General features: G+C 32.8%; 1 protein-coding gene across 1 annotated transcript; it reads left to right on the plus strand.

The window, feature by feature from the left end:
- Window positions 1–6,142: 6,142 nt before the first annotated feature.
- On the plus strand, window positions 6,143–8,057 carry LOC120087107 (molybdate transporter 2). Its single transcript, XM_039043988.1, has one exon. The coding sequence runs from the start codon at window positions 6,321–6,323 to the stop codon at window positions 7,734–7,736; it is 1,416 nt and encodes a 471-aa protein (XP_038899916.1). The 5' UTR covers window positions 6,143–6,320; the 3' UTR covers window positions 7,737–8,057.
- The last annotated feature ends 13,514 nt before the right edge of the window (window positions 8,058–21,571 follow it).

Here is a 21,571-nt window from a genome sequence, read left to right on the forward strand (position 1 = left end):
AATAATGAACTTCCAAGACTTGTTGTCTAAGTATTTTAGAAAGGTTGACATCCTCGCTTTCTAGTATGCATAGTTCATTTTGTCTAGTATAAGGGGAAGTGTAATAAATCCTCCTTCCTTTACTCCTTCCATTTGAGTGAGGCCGGATCGTAGCACTAGAGATAATGATGACCCGCTCTGATACCAATTGAAAATAAGAAAGAAGTTGACTACTGCATGATTACTATGTTACCTACAATCCTACAATATTCCACACAACAATTTTAAGAAATAATCAATAGAGAAATGAACAGAAGAGATTGGTAACCCAGTTCGGTGTAAACTACCTATGTCTGGAGGACAGTGTGTCCAGAAAAGATAACTTCACTAATATCAATGACAAACAATTACAACATAGTACATATTTGTGATGATAACACAATTACAGTGACTTTCTAACAGTTTTATCACTCAACTGTACACCTAGGCTCCCCTTAGGTTTGAAACTCTCTATCACGAAAATTAAGGCTCATCATAAGTAGTAGTATCAGTGAAGAATGTCTTAAGCTCCCCTTAAGACCAAGACTCTCATCTGTAAGATTCGAGCTCCCCTCAAGTCGTGATACTTCTTCTCACTTGAATTGTATCTTTCCTTCTAAGAGCAAAGTTTCCTTTGTTCGAATGACTTAGGCTCCTCCTAAGCTCTGAGAATCCCTTTTTTAGATAAATCATGATACACAGGAAGTAAACAGATCGGAGCATGTCTCCAATTGATGCAATTCTCTCATTCTTACACGACCGATACACTTACTGTTGGTAATGTCCTAGAACTCGCAGTTTGTATTAAACATTCTATTTTATCAATAATAATGACTTGTTGATTTTGCATCTTATTATGAAAATCTAATAAAAGCATTCTTGGCTATAGTCTGAATGTTGTAACTTTATGTAGTGACATAAACAGGATCAAGTTGATAGTATATAGCCTAAATGGTCTAATAAGTATATGGATGAAATTGGGTATCTCATCCTAGTAACATTATTAAATGCGGCCCACTCGGTAGTTGTCACAAGAAGTTGTAAGGTGCTACAAACGATATGATCCACAAATCGTTCATGTTGAGATATGAGAGTGGGGGCATCCTATGCAATGAGTTTGCATATAGACCGGACCACGAAAATAGTCACTTTTCTTTATAACGACTATTTACTGTTAAAACTGACTATTTCATTTATTATATAACCTAGGTTAATCGATCTTAATCCTAAGCTAGCTTGAACTCCTGTTTGTTCGGGATTATGCTTTGATTTGCAAATGGTGAGAGTAATCCAACAACACTGCTCAATAAGCTTACCATTTTGGGGATAAGAACAGATGAATAGTTGGGGACATAGCTTTGTAAGATGGAATTCACTTCTGCCCTATTTAAGGTTAGCAGATAGGTTGTTCTCTTAAGTACTGACTCTAGGTCTTAAACAAACAGGGCCCTACCTTCTCATGATAGATAAAGGATTTGATTCATAAAGATTAGGAATCAGAATTATTTATTAGAGGATCAGTAGAAACTTAAGGAACAAGATGTAGTTACAGGGGTAAAATGGTATTTTTGACCTACCTGTGATTACGAACAACTGTGAAGGATTGACTTACTGATTATGGTTATTAAGTGAACACAATATATCTATAGTAAGGGGAGTTCAACTATGGGCTATAGTAGAGTGTCCCATTAGTTAACGAATGAGGGTTAGATCAGACTAATGAGTTTAGCCGATTAATCTCGAATTGTTGGAGCCCATGATCTGTACGTTCGCGAGGTCCCCCTACTAACTTGTAAATGGATAAACTTTAGTGTAGCTTGAGAAATTAATTTAAAACGTTCAAATTAAACGGAACAAGAGAATATATATTTAAATATGATTTAAATATATGAAGATCATTATTGTGCAAAAATTAATTTAATATTTGATATTAAATTAATTAATATTTTAAATTAATTTAAGAAAATAATTTTTGGATTAAAATGGTTTTAAAATCATTTTTTTTTAAAAAGAAAGTGGAAAATCGGTTTTGCATGGTTGCACAAAATGGAGATTCAATTTTCTTCATTACCTTCATCTTTATGCTCACACAAAGACCATTATCCTCTCTACATTGATTCTCCAATCATGAGCTGCAAGCCATGCACTCCATTTATTTGCATGTTCATCTACTATATATAAAGAAGATTGGAGTCATTTGAGGATGATGGAATGCAGAATTTTGAGAGAAAAAAAACTTCTTTTAGAAGAAACGGTTCCTCTTATCGGCTGCTGTGAGTTTTTCTTGATTCTTCACATCTTCAAGTTGTTCTTAAGTCCCATAACTCTACCTAAGGCTCCAAGAGGATAGTAGAGAAGGCTTTGAGGTGTTCACGGTGATATCAAGTGAAGACTACTACTATACATATGTTTTCTTGGAGAGTTCATCAAAGATATGATCTGAAAACCCATTTTTTAGAAGAGCATGCTTTAGTTTTTGCCAAAATTAGTGAATTTGAATGCTTATGTATCCTTGATACTTTCGTTGCATGTTATTTGACTCTTTCACTTACAATGTTGCGCTAGTAAAGACAAAATGACCAACCAGAACCAGAGGACTAATTATCTTATAAAAATACATAGCGAAAAACATACGAGCTGTTGGGTTTTATGTCCTAAAACTCGCAGTTTGTAAAATAGTAAATATTTTCTATAATCAATAAACTTATTATTGATTTTATAAATTGTATATATGAAAGTCTAAATCCAATAAACTAAGACCTATGACTATTACATGAGTACTTGAACTTTATGTGGAGACATAAGAGTGGATCAGGTTCAAGTAAATAGTCAAAATGATTTATAGTACATGAATATGGTTGGGTATCTTATTCTGGTAACACTATTGGATGCAGTCTACTCTATAGCTGTTACAAAGAGTTGTAAAGTGCTATATACGATGTGATCCTAATTCGTACATGTTATGACATGAGGAGTGAAGGCGTCCTATGCAATGAGTTTGCATAAGATCGGACCAAGAAATAAGTCACTCTTACTTTATAACGTTGTTTACTATATAAGACTAACTATTTCACTTAGATGACCTAGGTAACTCGAGTTTAATCCTGAGCTAACTATGAACTTCTGTTTATTCGGGATTATCCTTAGATTTGCATAGATGAGGGTTGGCTCAACAACACTAGCTCAATAAGCCTCCAATTTCAGGGGTAAGACCTAATAGATAGCTGGGAACATAGGGTGTAAGACGGAGTTTACGCCTATCCCATTTAGGGATAGGAGAAAGGTTGTTCTCTCAAGTACTGAATCAGGTCTTGAACAAGGGGCCCCATCCTCTTACTGGGCTGAGAAAATTTGGTTTAGTGATTGGATCACAAACCAGTTGTTCATTAGAGAATCAGTAGGAACTTGAGGTACAAGACATAATCTTAGGGGTAAAACAGATATTTGACTCAATCGTTATTACGAACAACCTGTGAAGGGTTGACTTGCTGATTATGGTTACACAATATATCTATAGTGAGAGGAGTGCAACTATGGGCCTTAGTGGAATGACACATTAATTAACAAATAGGGGTTAATTTGGTCTGTAGGTCCATGATCTGTAGGGGTTAATTAACGGATCGTTGGAGCCCATGATCTGTAGGTCCATGAGGTCCCCTACCATCTCGTAATTGGATTAGCTCTAGAGTAGCGTGATAAGTTAATTTGAGACGTTCAAATTAGAATCAAGGGAATTAGTAATTATATGAGATATAATTAATTGTTTAATTTGAGAATTAAATGGAATAAGAGAATTTATATTTAAATATGATTTAAATATATAAAGATGGATATGTGTAAAAATTTATTTAATATTTGATATTAAATTAATTAGTACTATTTAAAAATTAATTTATGAAATTAATTTTATAAAATTAATAAAATTTTCAGTTTTAAAATCAAAATTGATTTTGAAATTGATTTTGATGGAAATTAAAAAATTGGTATAATGCACAAATGGAAAAACAAGTTTTTCCATTATCCATCTTCTACTTATTCACACAAGATCCATCACCATTGCCTTTAATTACTCTAAGCATAAGTTGCAACTCATGCAACTCTCTTCCTTGCATGATGGTCTGCAATATATTGAAGAGATTTGAGTGAATTTGAGGCATGCAATCAAGAGAATTGTAGTTGAAAATTCGGGGTGAAGAAGGTGTTCTTCAACCAAATTGTTGTTATGAGTACTTCTCAATAATCCCTTTATTCAAGCTTATTTTGAGCCCCACAACTCAATCTAGAGCACTAAGAGAATAGTGAGGAAGATCTTGAGGTGGTTTGCAACGGGATTCGGAGAAGATTGCAGTTGGAGATCGAGTTGTGAAGAAGTTCTACAAAGGTATGTCATGAAACTCACTTGTTTCTGCAAGAGCATGCTTTATATTTTGCCAAAATTAATAAATTAGAGTGTTTAATGATCCTTATTACTTCCGCTGTTGCTGATACATTCCTTCACGAGCAACCCTAACTTCCATAGTAGTCGCACATTGAAAAAAGATAAGAATTGGCAAATAATGTTGCAGAAGGAAAACCCCCGATAAGGAAAGTCTTTTGCAGAATCTGCATTTTCGAAGAACGTTCCTTTACTAGAGACCACTAATACAATGACATTTCTGATAATATGTGTGAACCGAAAAATAAATCTTGTCAATCTCATAAACTTTCCAACTTAGAAATAGATCAAAGGCTGGTCAAACTTTCTCCAAATGATATAAACTTGTTTATGAACAATTAAAGTCTAAATCTTTTTTTTTTTTTTGGGTATAAAATTGAGTTTAAATTTTAATCCCTCAACTTTAAATTTGTGTATAAAAGGCCATTAAATATAAAAGTATGTGGTAATTTTTTAGAATTTTTTTTCTATTCTTAAAATTGGGCTAGAAATTTAAATGACTTAGAACAACCACAATTTTCATAACCCAAAGCTTGTTTATAAATTAAAAAAAAAAAAAAAAATCTAATTGGACCCAATGTACATGATATAGAGTCATAGGTTCAATTTGGCATCTTAGATATTTTTTTGGTTCAATATTAGATATTATTGGAAGTAGACTTCACATCAAGGAACAATACCATGGAATCACATTGAATATTTGAAAATGAAATGCCTCAAAATTAAATATCTGTCTGTGATATTTGTATAGAACATTTTAAATGCTAACTTAATTATACCTATCTACCCCATCCATTAATCTAATTGTGACAATTTATATATTTTCAATACTAAACATTCTAACACCATTCTTATAATTTAATCTATATGCTTTCATAGATGTATTGAGAGTGGGTGACATTATTAAGAAGATAAAATCATCACCATCTTTTTTGACTTCGGTTAGTAAATTAACTATCCGTCTTTGAAAATGTAGAGTAGGAGAATTTGAACTTTTGATTTCAAATAAATTATTATATGTTAATTGTTAAGTATCACTAAGTTAATGTTCATATTGACTCATAAATTATTGCTTAAATAATATTGAATTAAATTTACAAATATTATGTCTAATAATGAGCATCACTACAATAGATAGTGAGTAAATTATGGTTTCCACATGGATTAGTTAAGCATTTTTGTTAATTGACTTCCCCAAATCTTATATAAAATCTTGCAACTCTTACCTCCAATTTATATTTATACAAATTTCTAAATGATTTACAGATTATCTAGATAATTTACCAATTATCTTTTCAAATTTCTTCCAATTGTGTAATATTTGATAGTGTAATTTTTTAATTTTGGAGGATTTGAAAAAATTATGTAACATCTGGATTTTTTTACTAATTTGGTGAGATGTAGCGAGAAGGCCTAAAATGGTAGGTTAAAAAAAAGTTAATTTTATTAACGGCCTATGACTAAGATGGACCGATAAAAACTATTATTACAAGTTTTACTTCAAAGCAAGCTTTCAACATCATACCTCAGAAGGAATCTTCTTCGAAATAACTCTCTTTCTTGAGAGTTATCATAAACAATTCCTGTTAATACTGTTAAACAAATAAACTTATATTATTGACATTTAACCTTTTTTTTCTTAATTCACATTTTTTAAATAATCAAATTTGGCCATTCGAAATGGGGAGAGTCAAAAAAAAAAAGAAAAAAGGAAAAAGAATATTTTCAGAATTTGAAAAATGCTTAGAAAGCATGTAAATGGTGCCCACGTATTAAGTTGTTTAAATATTCCATCCTTCACCATATTTGGACACTGACCACATCGGCTTTTGCCAGACGGAATAAAGCCACCGGCCGATTTCCAACTATGGAGGAGCCCGTTTCCGACCATTCCGCCATCAGAAACCCGTGGTTCCGCCGTCTTCCGGCGACCCTCATCCCCAAAACTTCCGTCCTCGCAGAGATATCAGGTGCCGTTGGCGACCTCGGCACTTATATCCCCATCGTTCTCACTCTAACTCTGGTCTCCCATCTCGACCTCGGAGTAACTCTAATCTTCACCGCTCTTTACAACATTGTCACCGGCCTCCTCTTCGGCATTCCAATGCCAGTTCAGCCGATGAAATCCATCGCCGCCGTCGCCGTTGCCGAGTCTACTCATCTCACTCTTCCTCAAATCGCCGCCGCGGGCCTTTCCACCGCTGCCGTTCTCCTAATCCTCGGCGCCACCGGCCTAATGTCCGTCCTCTACCGATATCTTCCGCTGCCGGTCGTCCGCGGTATCCAGCTCTCTCAGGGTCTCTCCTTCGCCTTCACTGCCATTAAATACATTCGGTACGATCAAGATTTGGTCACCTCTAAATCTGGCGGACCTCGGTCCTGGCTTGGATTTGACGGCCTATTAATTGCCCTAATTTCTTGTTTATTTCTAATTTTGACCACTGGAGCCGGCGATTCTTATAATGAAGAACCGTCGTCTTCCGAACCGCTTAACGGTTCTGAATCTCGTTCTGGCCGTCGCGTCAGAAGGCTACGGATCTTATCTATGATTCCTGCTGCTCTGATTGTGTTCTTGTTTGGATTATTGATCTGTTTTCTTCGTGATCTATCCGTTTTGAAGTACCTTAAATTTGGCCCTTCGAAATTACACATCATGAGAATCACATGGGAAGATTGGAAAATAGGGTTTGTACGAGCTGCAATTCCCCAAATTCCTCTTTCAATTTTGAACTCGGTGATTGCAGTTTGCAAATTGTCCGCGGATTTGTTTCCAGATCGTGAAGCCTCCGCCATGACAGTGTCTGTCAGTGTAGGGATAATGAACTTCGTTGGTTGCTGGTTTGGCGCAATGCCGGTGTGCCATGGCGCCGGTGGCCTCGCCGGGCAGTACCGGTTCGGCGGTAGAAGTGGGGCTTCGGTGGTGTTTTTAGGGATTGGGAAATTGGTTTTGGGATTGGCATTTGGGAATTCGTTTGCACAGGTTTTGAGTCAGTTCCCAATTGGGGTTCTTGGGGTTCTTCTTCTGTTTGCTGGGATTGAATTGGCTATGGCTTCCAAAGACATGAACAGTAAAGAAGAATCATTTGTGATGTTGGTTTGTGCTGCTGTTTCACTCACAGGATCTAGTGCTGCTTTGGGTTTTGGAGTTGGGATTGTTCTGTTTTCGCTTCTGAAACTTAGAGAATTTGACTGTTCTTCTTCTTCCTCTTGTTTTGGGTTTCAGAAGATGAAGCCCAAATCTGATGCTGAAGAAGAAGAAGCAGAAACCCACTTGCTGGCTTGAAGAGACAAATGATTTCGATGCACTCTGTTAATGTCCATAGGATAAGACTACTCTTCACTGAAGTTTTGAGTGTGTGTGAATATATATTAGTTATAGGATGCAATATGTTGTGAGTTGTACATATAATCTTTTCACTTTTTTCAGTGCATGTGTTTAGGTCATATTGGGTTTCCCAAGGGACAAGGATGATTTGCTTTTTTAGAAATTTTGGATTCATGTAATCTAAGGTTTTTTACTTGTCAATAGATTCTTGGAGATCCTTGCAAAAACGAAGGTGTTTGAGTTTTCTCTAAACTTAAATAATGTGTTACGATCTTTCAATTTTTAAATAATGTCTATTTTGGTCCATATCATTAAGTAAACTAGTATTACTTTTTTACTATCAAACACACTGTTCAAATGACTCAACTCAAATTTCATACAAGTATGAGCACATATGCTCAATCATGAAAATCCTCCTACTTACATATGTGCTACTACCTGAAACGTTTTGTAGTTTCTTGATTTTAATCTCATTGCATTCTAACATTTTTTAACTCTTCTTAATTTATAATAAAATATTTTATTACGTCTATGTAATAAATCACAAGCAAGCATTTTAGCATTAATTTAATGAATATCAATCTTACATAGTTATTTTGAAAAATCGTCTACTTAAATAATTAAGATTCGGTTAGATAATCATTTGGTTTTTATAAAATGTATTTTTTTAAATCATTTTTTGTCCTATAGTCTTCCTATTTTCTAGTTAAACATTTGAATTCCTAGCCAAATTTTAAAAATAAAAATAAGTTCTTGAGTTTTTTTTTTTTTTTTTTAAAAAAAAGTTTTCAAAACTTATTTTAGTTTTTTAAAACACCTAAATAAAAAGAAATCAAAGTGGAAGTAATTTTTATAAGTTTAATTTTCAAAAGCCAAAATAAAAATCTAGATAGTTGTTAGCTAATGCCAAAAACAAAAAAGAAAAAGTTCAACTAAAGGTTCGATTGGGATTGCTTTTGAAATCGCTATTTTAAGAGAATCATAACCGCCTAGGCTGTTTGGTAAAACAAAAATGACTCACTTTAAAATTGTTCGAAAGTGCATAAGTTATTTGATGGAGTTTTTAGATTCTATTTTTCCTAAAAATTTGGTATTTTACCTTATCCATCTCCAATTTTCATTTTATTAATTTATTTGCTCACATTTATTCCATATTTTAATTGGTTCAAATTCTTATAATAATATTTTTTTAAAAAAAAAATTATTTCATAATTTTTTTAATTAAACAAAAATGTTGCAATTCAAATGATATATATTTTCAAATAATTATATAACTAAATTACATTAATTTAATATTAATTTATCAAACACCTTAACTAGTTTTAATCCAAAATTAAAATTTATCAAATACTCTTTTACTTCTATCCATAGCCGATTTTTTTAGAAGCACAACTACTAGCAATTATTTTAAAAGCTATAGCAATCCCATACAAAGTCTAATACATTTGTAATTTAGGAATAAAATAATCTAGGTGTCCTGCAAATACAAGGAGATTGAATATTGATGTGGTGTCAAGACACTGACACACCAACACTCAACTTCGTAAGAGTTTGAGAGATGAGTGAAATAGTAAAAAGTAGTCTAAGTGTTTTCAGCGTACATGTGACAAATGACTTCGATCATTGATATAGGTTTAGTGAAGCATAGTGAACATTTAGGCTCATAATGACCACTCATTAATCCATGAAATCGCTAAGCAGTTACACTTTAGGCTATTACAAATCTCTATTTGAAGCGACAACTGACGTCTCTAATAGAGTAAATATGCAAAAAAGGAAAAAAAAAACAAAAGCTAACAGAATCAGTAAGTACCCCAATTACATTTAGTTTGAGTAACAAGCATGCTAAAAGCACAGTTTTTCAAAGATGGGGTTCCAGTTTTCTCACCTTTGTAGATTTCCACTTGATGCTTACTAGTTCCACGAAATTGACCTTCAATTTCTTTAGTAGACTACCAAGAGAATCTTCTTTACTATTCTCAGCCTTGGATTGAGTGGTGGAACTGTGAATTGAGAGGGAATTTGAGAGGCTAAGAGCAAATAATTTTATGCAAAATTTTCTCCAATAGTATGATTGCATGCACTTTAAACTGATCAAATTGAAGTATATATTCAACTTAACCATGCAAGCACTAATTCAATCAGCTATTTGACCTTCAAATAGCACTTATTTAGTGGGCTAGGTGTTAGATGTTGGAAAAATCCACTTAAACTCAATTTTGGATAAATCCACTAATTAAACAATTTCCCAAATTTTATTTAATTTAATCTTTGATTTAATTAAATAAAACAAAAATTCAATTCCTTAAAATGAAAATTTGAAATTGATTTAATTTAGATAATTAATTAAATAAATTTAATTAATTAAATGATAAAAAATAATTTAATATCAAATATAAATCAATAAAACATCTAGTTTAAACATGAATCCTCATTCATATAATCAATATTTAAATCAATATTTAAATATATTGAACTCTCCAAATATGTTTAATTTCAATCAATTTAAACATTAATTATATCAAATATAATTATCTAAATCCCAAAATTGAATTTGAACATTTTAAATTCACTCAATATTCTAATCCAAGGTTTAATCTTTCACGAGCTAGTAGAGAGACCTTATGGACCTACAGATCATGAGCTCCAACGACTTGAGATTAATTGGCTAAACTAATTAATCAATATTCGTTAAGTACCAAGACATATCATTATAGCTCAATAGTTGCACTATTCTCACTGTAGATATATTTCTGTCCAATTGATTTAACCATAATCAGTAAGTCGATCATTCATAGGTCGTTCGTATTTATAACTAGGTCAAAATTACCATTTTACCCCTATAAGTACATCTTACTCTTTAAGTCTCCATTGATCTTCTATAGAACAATTGGTTTATAGTCCAACTAATAAACCATATCCCTCTCTGTTATGAGAGAGCGGTACCCCTTTGTTCAAGTCCATAACTCAGTACTTAAGGGAACAATCTATCTGCTGACTCTAAGATGGGTAGGAGTGAATTCTTTCTCACAAGACTATGTCTCTAGCTATCTATTTGGTTTTATCCCTAAAATGAGAGGCTTATTGAGCATTGATGTTGAACCACTCTTACCTATACAGATCAAAGGATAATCTCGAATAAACAGGAGTTTATAGATGGCTCAGGATTAAGATCGAGTTACCTTAGGTCATCGATTTGAAATAGTTAGTTTTAACAGTAAATGGTTGTTATAAAGAAAAGTGACTATTTTGTAGTCCGGTCTTATGCAAACGTCTTTTGCATAGGATGTTCTCACTTGCATGTTTCTACATGAACGATTTTGGATCGCATCGTTTGTATCAATATACAAAGTGGACCGCATCCATAGTATCTCCAGGATGAGGTACCCAATCTTATCCATATACTTATAGACGTTTTTGGCTATAAACTAAAACTTGATCATCTTTTATGTCTCTACACAAAGTTAAAGTTTTCATACTATAACCATGGATTCATTTATTAGATTTTATAACTGTTGAGTTTTATGTCCTAAAACTTGTGGTTTGTAAACAATAAACTCATTCTATAAAGTTTTTATTGAATATATGAATTGCTTATTTCGTTTTAAAAATAAATTCAATAAACTAAAAGATCCATAACTATTATATGAGTACAGGAACTTTATGTATAGACAGAAAAGTGGATTAGGTTCGAGTAAATAGTCGAAATGATCTATAGTATATGAATAAGGTTGGGCGCCTTATTCTGGTAACACTATTAGATGTGGTCCACTCTGTAGTTGTTACAAAGAGTTGTAAAGTACTACAAACGAAGTGATCCTAATTTGTACATGTAATGATATAAGAAGCAGGGGCATCCTGTGCAATGGGTTTGCACAAGATCGGACCATGAAATAAGTTACTCTTACTTTATAACGCTGCTTACTATTTAAGACTGACTATTTCAAAACGATGACCTAGGTAACTTGACCTTAATCTTAAGCTAACTATGAACTCCTGTTTATTCGAGATTATTCTTAGATTTTTCATAGGTGAGGGTTGGCTCAACAGTGCCAGCTTAATACGCCTTCCATTTCAGGGTAAGACCGGATAGATAGCTGAGGACATATGGTGCAAGATTGAATTCATTCCTACCCGCTTTTAGGGATAGTAGAGAGGTTGTTCCCTTAAGTGTTGATTCTGAATTTTGAACAAGGGACCCACCCTCTCACTGGCCCGAGAGGGACTCAGTTTGATGATTGGATCACAAATCAATTGTTCATTAGAGGATCAGTGGGACTTAAGAAACAAGAGGTAATCTCAAGAGTAAAACAACCTTTTGACCCAGTCGTTATTACGACAACCTGTGAAGGGTTAACTTACTAATCATGGTTATATCGAGTGGACACAATATATTTACAGTAAGAGGAGTGCAACTACGGGCTTTAGTGGAGTGACATAGTAGTTAACGAATGAGGGTTAATTCGGTGTAAAGAGTTTAATCGATTAATCTCAGATTGTTGGAGCCCATGATCTGCAGGTCTATTAGGTCCCCCTACTGGCTCACAAATGGATTAGCCTTAGAGTAGCGTGATAAGTTGATTTGAAACGTTCAAATTAGAATTAAGGAAATTAGTAATTATATGTGATATAATTACACATTTAATTTTGGAATTAAACAGAATTGGATAATTGTTTAATATTTAAATATGATTTAAATATTAAATTCATGGTAATGGAATTGGTGACAAATTAAGTTAATATTTGATATTAAATTAATAAAATTATTTAATTAATTTATCAATTTTATTAGAAAATTAATTATTGATTTAATTAATTTTGTAAAATTAATTTCAATTTTTGATTAATATGTTTATTTTGGTTTTGGAAATCAAAATAAAAGAAAAAAAATTAGAAATGGAAAATGTGGGATTTTCCCACTAAGGAAGCAAGTTTCTTAGTCATATTTGCACTTCTAAATCCACCTTAAATTGCAAGCAAGTGTTGGATCTCATGCAGCAAATGAGTTTGCATGATGATCATGCAATATAAACTTGAAATTTGAGTGGAAATAAGGCATGCAATCAATTGCAATTTGCTGAAAAAAGAGTGATTGAAGAACTATTCTTCATATTGTCAAAACCAGATACCTTACTATTCTTCATATTGTCAAAACTAGATACCTTCTCTCTTTATTCCCTTAATCCAAACTTATTTTGAGTCCCATAATTCAATCCAAGGCACCAAGAGGATATTGGGGAAGGCCTTGCGGTAGTTCACAAGCAGAAATCAAGGAGATTGCAGTTGAAGATCGTGAATCAAAGATACTTCAAAGGTTAGTGTTGAAACTTTGCTTTTAATTTATGAGCATGCTTAGTTTGAAGCTAAAATCAATGAATTAGAATGCTTAATGATCCTGTTTTGCTTCCACTGTTTGCTTCCTGAATCCAACAATAACAAAATTCAATTTCAATAATACTTCTATTGAATAGAGTTTCATGAATACTTTTATTGCAAAAAATAGAATATGTTTGAACAATATGAACTGCAAGTTTTAAGACATGTTAGCCGCAAGAGCCTTCGTAAATGGATAAGCAAGATTATCTTCAGAGACTATTTTCATGACTATCACGTCTCCTCGATGTACTATCTCCCTGATGAGATAGTACTTTCGCTCAATGTGTTTTCCGTGTTTATGGCTTCTAGGTTCCTTTGAGTTGGCAACTGCTCCACTGTTATCACAATACAGGGTGATCGACATATGCATATTTGAAACCACTTTCAAATCAATCAAGATTTTTCTTCAGCCATACTGCTTCTTTAGTTTCTTCACATGCTGCTATATATTCAGTTTCCATAGTGGAGTCAGCAATACAACTCTATTTGATGCTCCTCCACACTATAGCTTCTCTATTTAGAGTGAATAGTGATCTTGAATTAGATTTCCTAAAATCTATATCAGTCTGAAAATCAGAATCGGTGTATCCCGTAAGGATCAAATATTTAGGACCATGCATGAGCATATAGTCCCTCGTTCTCCAAAGATACTTGAGGATGTTCTTAACAACAATCAAATGGACAGTTAGGTCTAGGGTTGGACTGAAACATGCTGACTATTTCGATTGCAAAGCATATGTCGGGATGTGTACATAGCATAGCGTATATCAAACTCCTGTTGTTGATGCATAAGGAATTTTTTTTGTTTTTTCATTTCCTCAACTTCTTTAGGTGTCTTAGGACATTGTTCCTTAGAAAAATGAATTTCGTGTCTAAAAGGTAGCATACCCTTTTTGAAATTTTTCATATTATATCTGGACAACATTTTGTCAATATAAGATGTTTGAGATAGCGCTAGCGTTCTGTTCTTTCGATTCCTAATAATTTAGATTAACATATTATGCATCTCCTAAATATTTCATTTGAAATTGCGATGCTAGCCATCTCTTTACGTCAGCAAGGAATCCTATCTCATTCCCAATGAGCAGAATATCATCAACATAAAGTACCAGGAAAGCTACAGTCTTGTTGACTATTTTTTTTTTAATACAAGGTTCGTCAACATTTTGTTTAAAGCCATAAGATTTGATCCCAGTGTCAAATCTTATATTCTAGGATCGAGATGCTTGTTTTAATCCATATATGGAACTATTAAGCTTGCAAATTTTTTCTTCTGACCCTGTTCAATAAACCCTTCTGATTGATAAATATAAATACTTTCATCAAGATGACCATTAAAAAAAGCTGTCTTGACATCAATTTTCCATATTTCATAATCATAGAAAGTAGCAATGGGTAAAGCCATTCTAATAGATTTAATCATGGCAACAGAAGAGAAGGTTTCTTCATAGTCTACCTCCTCTCTTTAAGTAAAACCTTTTGCCACGAGTCTGGCTTTGTAGGTTTGTGTCTTATTAATTTGGTCTCGCTTTCTCTTGTAAATCTACTTTCAACCAATAGGTTTTACCTTATCTGGTTGATTTACAAGTTTCCAGATAGAATTAAAGTACATTGACTCCATTTATAGGTTCATGGCTTTTATCCATTGGTCTCAATTTACATCTTTCATTGCCTGTTTAAAGGTTAATATATTATCTAAGCCAACATTAGATATGATGACTTAAGTTTCTATTAAATCTATATAGCAGTCCAGCTATTCAACAACCCTCCTACTACATCGAGATATTCTCAATTCATGAAAAGGATGTACGAACCAACAACTTTTGTTCAAGGACCAGCTTGATCAACAACATTTGTTGATTTATTTGTAAATTCTCTGGACATCTCATCTAATACTAGTTTACTGCAAGGTTGATGATTTATAATGTGATCTTCCTTTAAAAATGTAGCATTTGTCGATACAAATACTTTATCTTCTTGAAGATCATAAAATAGACCACCTTTTATTTCTTTAGGGTATCTTACAAATAGGCATACTTTTGAATGTCATTCCAATTTCTTAGGATTTTGCACCAACACATGTGTCGGGCATTCCCAAATTCTGAAGTGACATAAACTATCTTTACGTCCCCTCCATAACTCATATGATGTTTATGGAACACTTTTTAAGGGAACCATGTTCAGAATATATACGATAGCTTGCACTGTATACCCCCAAAAGGACTGAGTTAACTGAGCATAACTCATCATTGCGAATCATGTCTAACAAGGTTCGATTTCTCCTTTCTGCTACACCATTTTGTAGTGATGTACCAGGTGCAGCGAGTTGAGATTGAATTACATGTTCTACTAATTAGTTCTGGAATTGCAAATCCATATACTCGCCACCCCGATCTGATTGAAGTGTTTTAATCCTTTAACCTAATAGATTCTCAACCTCAGTCTTGTATTCTTTTAACTTTTCAATAGTATCAGACTTATGATGCACTAGGTAAATATAGTCATATTTTGAATAATCATCAATAAAACTGATGGAATATTCAGATCCTCCCTCAGCCTTAACATTCATTGGACCACAAAGATCTGAATATATAAGTTCTAGAGGTTTTTTTGGCTCAAAGACCTTTTCTTGAAAAAGATCTTTTAGTCAATTTTTCCTCAAGATATGATTCACATGGAGGTAAAGATTTTTCTTTTAACTGATTTAGATATCAATTCTTTACTAATCTCTCAATCCTATTGAGATTTATGTGACCAAATCTTAAGTGTCAAAAATACGCGTTAGGAGAAATCTTTCGTTTCTTATTTTGAGTTTTTGCTGTTTTAAACATCTCTATATTTAAAATAGCTTTTGCTTCAATTGGTTTTAACACATATAAGTTATTTTCAAGTTTAACATAACATATATGAACATCTCTTGAACTAATGAACATTTCATTTATATCAAAAGTTATTTTATACACATGTTTCAGCAAATAAGATACAAAGATTAGGTTCCTTTTTATTTTAGGTATGTAATATACATTTTCTAGTAAAATGTAGGAATCTCCAAAACATGACTTGATGTTTTCCACTGCTTCTGTTGAAATGGCTTCATCTATTTCCACCTTAAAAGTCATTTTGGTTTTCGACAGTTGTTTCCAGGAACTAGTTTCCTGAATGAAAGTGCAAATATGATTAACTGCACCTGAATCTAGTATTCAGGTTAAATGAGAAATTTCCACTAAACATGTTTCTATTACAAGTAAATTAGATTTACTTTGATTTTCCTTCTTAGCTTTCTTCTCTGCAAGATACTTAGGGCAATTCCGTTTCTAATGCCCATCGACGTTGCAATGGAAACATTTTTCTTTTTCAACTTTTATCTTGCTCTTAGTAACAGGAGCCTTTTTCTTCTCCTTTCCTTTCTTCTTCATTTGGATACTCTTATCCTTTTGAGGTCTAGACTTCTTTTCAGATAGTTTTGAACTAGATGTTGAACCCTTCTAAAATTTCTTTTGGGAAACAACATTTGCTTCCTCTTCTTTATTTTTCATTAAGGATTGATAAATCTGGAGTCATTTAGGAAAGTTGTTAAGTTGTAATCAATCTTATTCATTACAACGTTTGTACGAAAGGTTAGAAAACTCTTCGGAAGAGCTTTCATATTCATACCAACTTGACTCCTCTCATCTATGACACTACCGTTTGCTTCCATTATGTGGAAATGGACCATCATGTCTAGGACATGTTCTCTAACAGAGGTCCCCTCTTTCATACGCGAATTGTAAATGTATTTTATAGCATCATGTTGTATTGATGAGGATGGTTATCCAAACATCCCTTGTAACGACTCCATGATCTTTTTAGCAGTGACTATGGTTTCATGCTTTTTAGTAAGCACATTAGATATGCTTGCTAATATGTAGGCTCTGGCTTTTTCGTTAGTCCTGACCCACTTGTCATAGGTATCCCAAACACATCGGTTTGCATTTGAACTGGGAAAAGGACATTCCTCCGTTAAAATGAATCTCAGGTCATCAATCACTAGTATCGTATTTATATTTGATTTCAAATTTGAATAACCTCACCATTGAATTTATCGAAAGCTAAAACAATATGAACATGCCCCCGAATTGGAAGACAATGTTTCAAGATGGAACTAAGAAACCTTATTCATTTATGAAGTCTGAGTTATTTTGAATCTTATGTTACAACCCTTCAAGGGGATCGCCGTAAAAAAGGACTAGCTAGTGCAGCCTACGACAGCAGGCGCAACATAAGAATCTCACGGTTCAAACTAATGGAAGAGACCGTAGGATATGCTGACACATTTCCTACAACCCACTTACTATGAACTACTTCCCCTATAAACCTTGTTATTGACCTATGTAAATATTTTTCGAATGAAGCAGTTGTGGTAAAAGCGACACGCTGTCTCTTATACACATCTAGATGTGTATAAGAGACAGATACTTGCAGGCGCAACATAAGAATCTCACGGTTCAAACTAATGGAAGAGACCGTAGGATATGTTGACACATTTCCTGCACCCACTTACTATGAACTACTTCCCCTATTCACCTTGTTATTGACCCATGCAAACACTTTCTGAATGGAGCAGTCGCGGTAAAAGCTGTCTCTTATACACATCTAGATGTGTATAAGAGACAGGGACACAAAAGCTAAAAATAATACATCGTATATATGATTAATCTCCCACTGAAATATTCTAATTGTTTGGGTATTTATTGTACTTAGGTATATTTCGGCTAATAAACACCCTAAGTCTATGTGGTTTATCCAAGTATAACGTTTATATTTGGATTTTAACCTACGATGTCTAAGTGATGAAACTATTTTATTTACCTTACATCGCTCACACATGCTCATAAAACCAATTAACAACACTCAATATTTCAGCTATAATCCCTAGGTAGTAGGTGTTACATAAACTGTCAACTTAAGTACCTCTAGCCTATGATTATAGACCGATTGAGTTTGTAACCGTGTTTTATAACATAACGACCTATTTTAACTATTAAAACAAGTTGTTATTAAACCTAAGTGAGCATGTATCTTATCTTTGTTATAGATTTTAAATGTCTAATTCATTTTATAACATTTATAAAACTATAGACATACTATAACATACACTTAAGTATTCCATACTTTAATATAACAATTATATTAAATTTATGAAACCCTAAACATGCATACTATATATTATAACTAATTTATAACATATGTTAATGCATGAATCATGCTTTCTTATGGTGGGATTTTAAATATACATGGCATACAATATGCACATACATGTTAAATTTAAATATAACATACATCACATGCATACAACACTGATATGGACCAACTTTGGCTTCCTAAGCAAGTAATTAGGCTAAATATTACAAAAAGAAATATACAAAACAGCTTCAAAGTGCCCCTGGACCGCTCGACCCGATCCAAATTGGACCCGAACTGCCCGAATCGGTCCTCCAATACTCCAAAAGAAGCTGAACCAGACCAAACTGGGTTGAACAGAACTTCAAGCCAACCGAACTGATCAAACCGGTCAAACTGTTTTTGGGCTAGGATGAGCTTCATCGTGACGCTTCATTCCAGCGTGTAATGTTTTGGACTTCAAAAAGAACAGCGTTGCAACGTTGTATGGGCAGCATTGCAACATTGCCTGATAGTGGCATCATTTTGAGTTTTCTCCAGCTGACCTTGCTTGCTTGAATCTTCAATAAGAACCTAATTTCAACTCTGTTGACTCAAATAAAATTACAGACCCTTAAGCACACATTAAGACTCATCAATTAAGAGCCAATTATAATTACATCATCATAAACAAAGAAGAATCTAAAGCCAAAGTTGTAAGAACATCCATATCAGTTACATACCATACATCTCAAGAAATTCACTCACCAAACTCAAATTAACGTTAATTGAGTGCTTAAATCATTCTATGATACCAAATGATAGAGTAAATATGCAGGAAAAAAAAATGGAAGCTAATAGGATCATTAAACACCCTAATTACATTTAATTTGAGTAACAAACATGCTAAAAACACAGTTTTTCAAAGATAGGGTTCTAGTTTTCTCACCTTTATAGATTTCCACTTGATGCTTACTAGTTCCACGAAATTGACCTTCGATTTCTTCAATGAACTACCAAGAGAATCTTCTCTACTATTCTCAACCTTGGATTGAGTGGTGAAACTTTGAATTGAGAGTGAATTTGAGGTGGATTGGAGAGAGTTTGAGAGCAAAATAATTTTTTGCAAAATTGTCTCTAAAATTCTGATTGCATGTACTCCAAACTGATCAAATTGAAGTATATATTCAACTTAACCATGCAAGCACTAATTAAATCAACTATTTGACACTTCAAATAGCATTTAATCAATGGGCTAGGTCTTAGACATTGGAAAAATCCATTCAAACTCAAATTTGGGATAAATCCACTAATTAAACAATTTTCCAAATTTTATTTAATTTAATCTTTGATTTAATTAAATAAAAAAAATTCAATTTCTTAAAATGAAAAATTGAAATTGATTTAATCTAAACAATTAATTAAACAAATTTAATTAATTAAATGATAAAAAATAATTTAATATCGAATATTAAATCAATAAAACACTTAGTTCAAACATGAATCTTCATTTATGTAATCAATATTTAAATCATTATTTAAATATCTTGAACACCCCAAATACATTTAATTTGAATAAATTTAAAGGTTAATTATACCAAATATAATTATCCAAACCCCAAAATTGAATTTGAACAATTCAAATTCACTCAATATTCCAATCCAAGGTTTAATCTTTTACGAACTAGTAGAGGGTCTTATGGTCCTACAAAGTTCCAACGATTTGAGATTAATTGGCTAAACTCTTTAAACTGAATTAATCAATATTCATTAACTACCGAAACATACCACTATAATTCAATAGTTGCACTCTCCTCATCTAGATATATTTTTATCCACTTGATTTAATCATAATTAGTAAGTCGACCATTCACATGTCGTTTGTATTTACAACTAGGATAAAATTACCATTTTACCCCTGTAAATACATCTTACTCCTTAAGTCTCCATTGATCCTCTATTGAATAATTGGTTTATAGTCTAACTAATAAACCATATCCTTCTCGGTCATGAGAGGGTGAGACCCCTTTGTTCAAGTCCAAGAATCAGTATTTAAGGGAACAACCTATCTGCTAACCCTAAGATGAGTGAATTTCTTCTTGTAGGACTATGTTCCTAATTATCTATTTAGTTTTATCCCCAAAATGAGAGGCTTATTAAGCATTGATGTTGAACCACTCTTACCTATGTAGATCAAAGAATAATCTCGAAGAAATAGGAGTTCATAGATGGTTCAGGATTAAGTTCGAGTTTGAAGGAACTCGTTTTACAGAGATCCTTGAGCAGAAGTGGATCGTCCAAATTCCATTTTGATTGAAAAAACAAATTACAGTAAACATAAAAGATATGCATTCTATATATAAATTACAACATGCTTTTGTTTTATAAAGAATAAGGGTTCAAAAGATGCTACCTTTGAAGAACTTTTCTTCTTGTAAATCCCTCGAATGGTGGCGAACTCGAACATAGCAACCCTTGAAGACTTTCTTCAAGAACTTCACGAACCAAAATAGACACTACCACAAGGAGTCTTCGGTATTCTCAAGGTGAGAGTCCAGAAGCGGTGGACTCTGACTATTTTGGTTTGGAGGGTTTGTTTGAGTTTGGAGGAGGACGAAGATTGAAGAAGACAGAACACTTTTGTTCGCTCTATTGTATAGAAAACTTCAATCGCGTAGGTTCTCACGTAAGTCTGTAAGGAAGAATAGAAACTAATTCTTTTATTTCTTTTGCCATAAAACCAATTAACCACCCACTAAGGTGGTTGGAGAGAAATTAGGAATTATTATCTAAAATAATAAAATTAATATAAATAAATATGATAACTAACTTTTTCATATCTTATTTATATTAAACTATATGTTATATCAAATATAACACATAAACTATAGTTTTGATATTGTATCATATACAATATAAACAATAGTTCATTTTCTCTATTTTATGGCATTTAATATAAATCATATTTATATTAAATTTAACAACTATGAATCTCATTCGTAGGAAATATATTTGAATCTCATTCAAATATTTATTTTCTCCAATTAAACTATAATGTATTAAATACGTTATAACAATTATATCATATATAATTGAATCAATTTAATTATATTATATATAATTAAATTTTCTCTTATTAATTTGAACAATTCAAATTAACCTAAAAACTTATTCTTAACTAAATCATTTTGAGCTACCAAGGAAACCTTATGAACCTGTGGTTTGAAGCTCCAACGGTACATGAATAATTAATTAAACTCTTTAATTACATTATCCAC

This window comes from Benincasa hispida, chromosome 9 (genome assembly GCF_009727055.1).
Source record: "Benincasa hispida cultivar B227 chromosome 9, ASM972705v1, whole genome shotgun sequence".
Classification (NCBI taxonomy): Eukaryota; Viridiplantae; Streptophyta; class Magnoliopsida; order Cucurbitales; family Cucurbitaceae; genus Benincasa; species Benincasa hispida.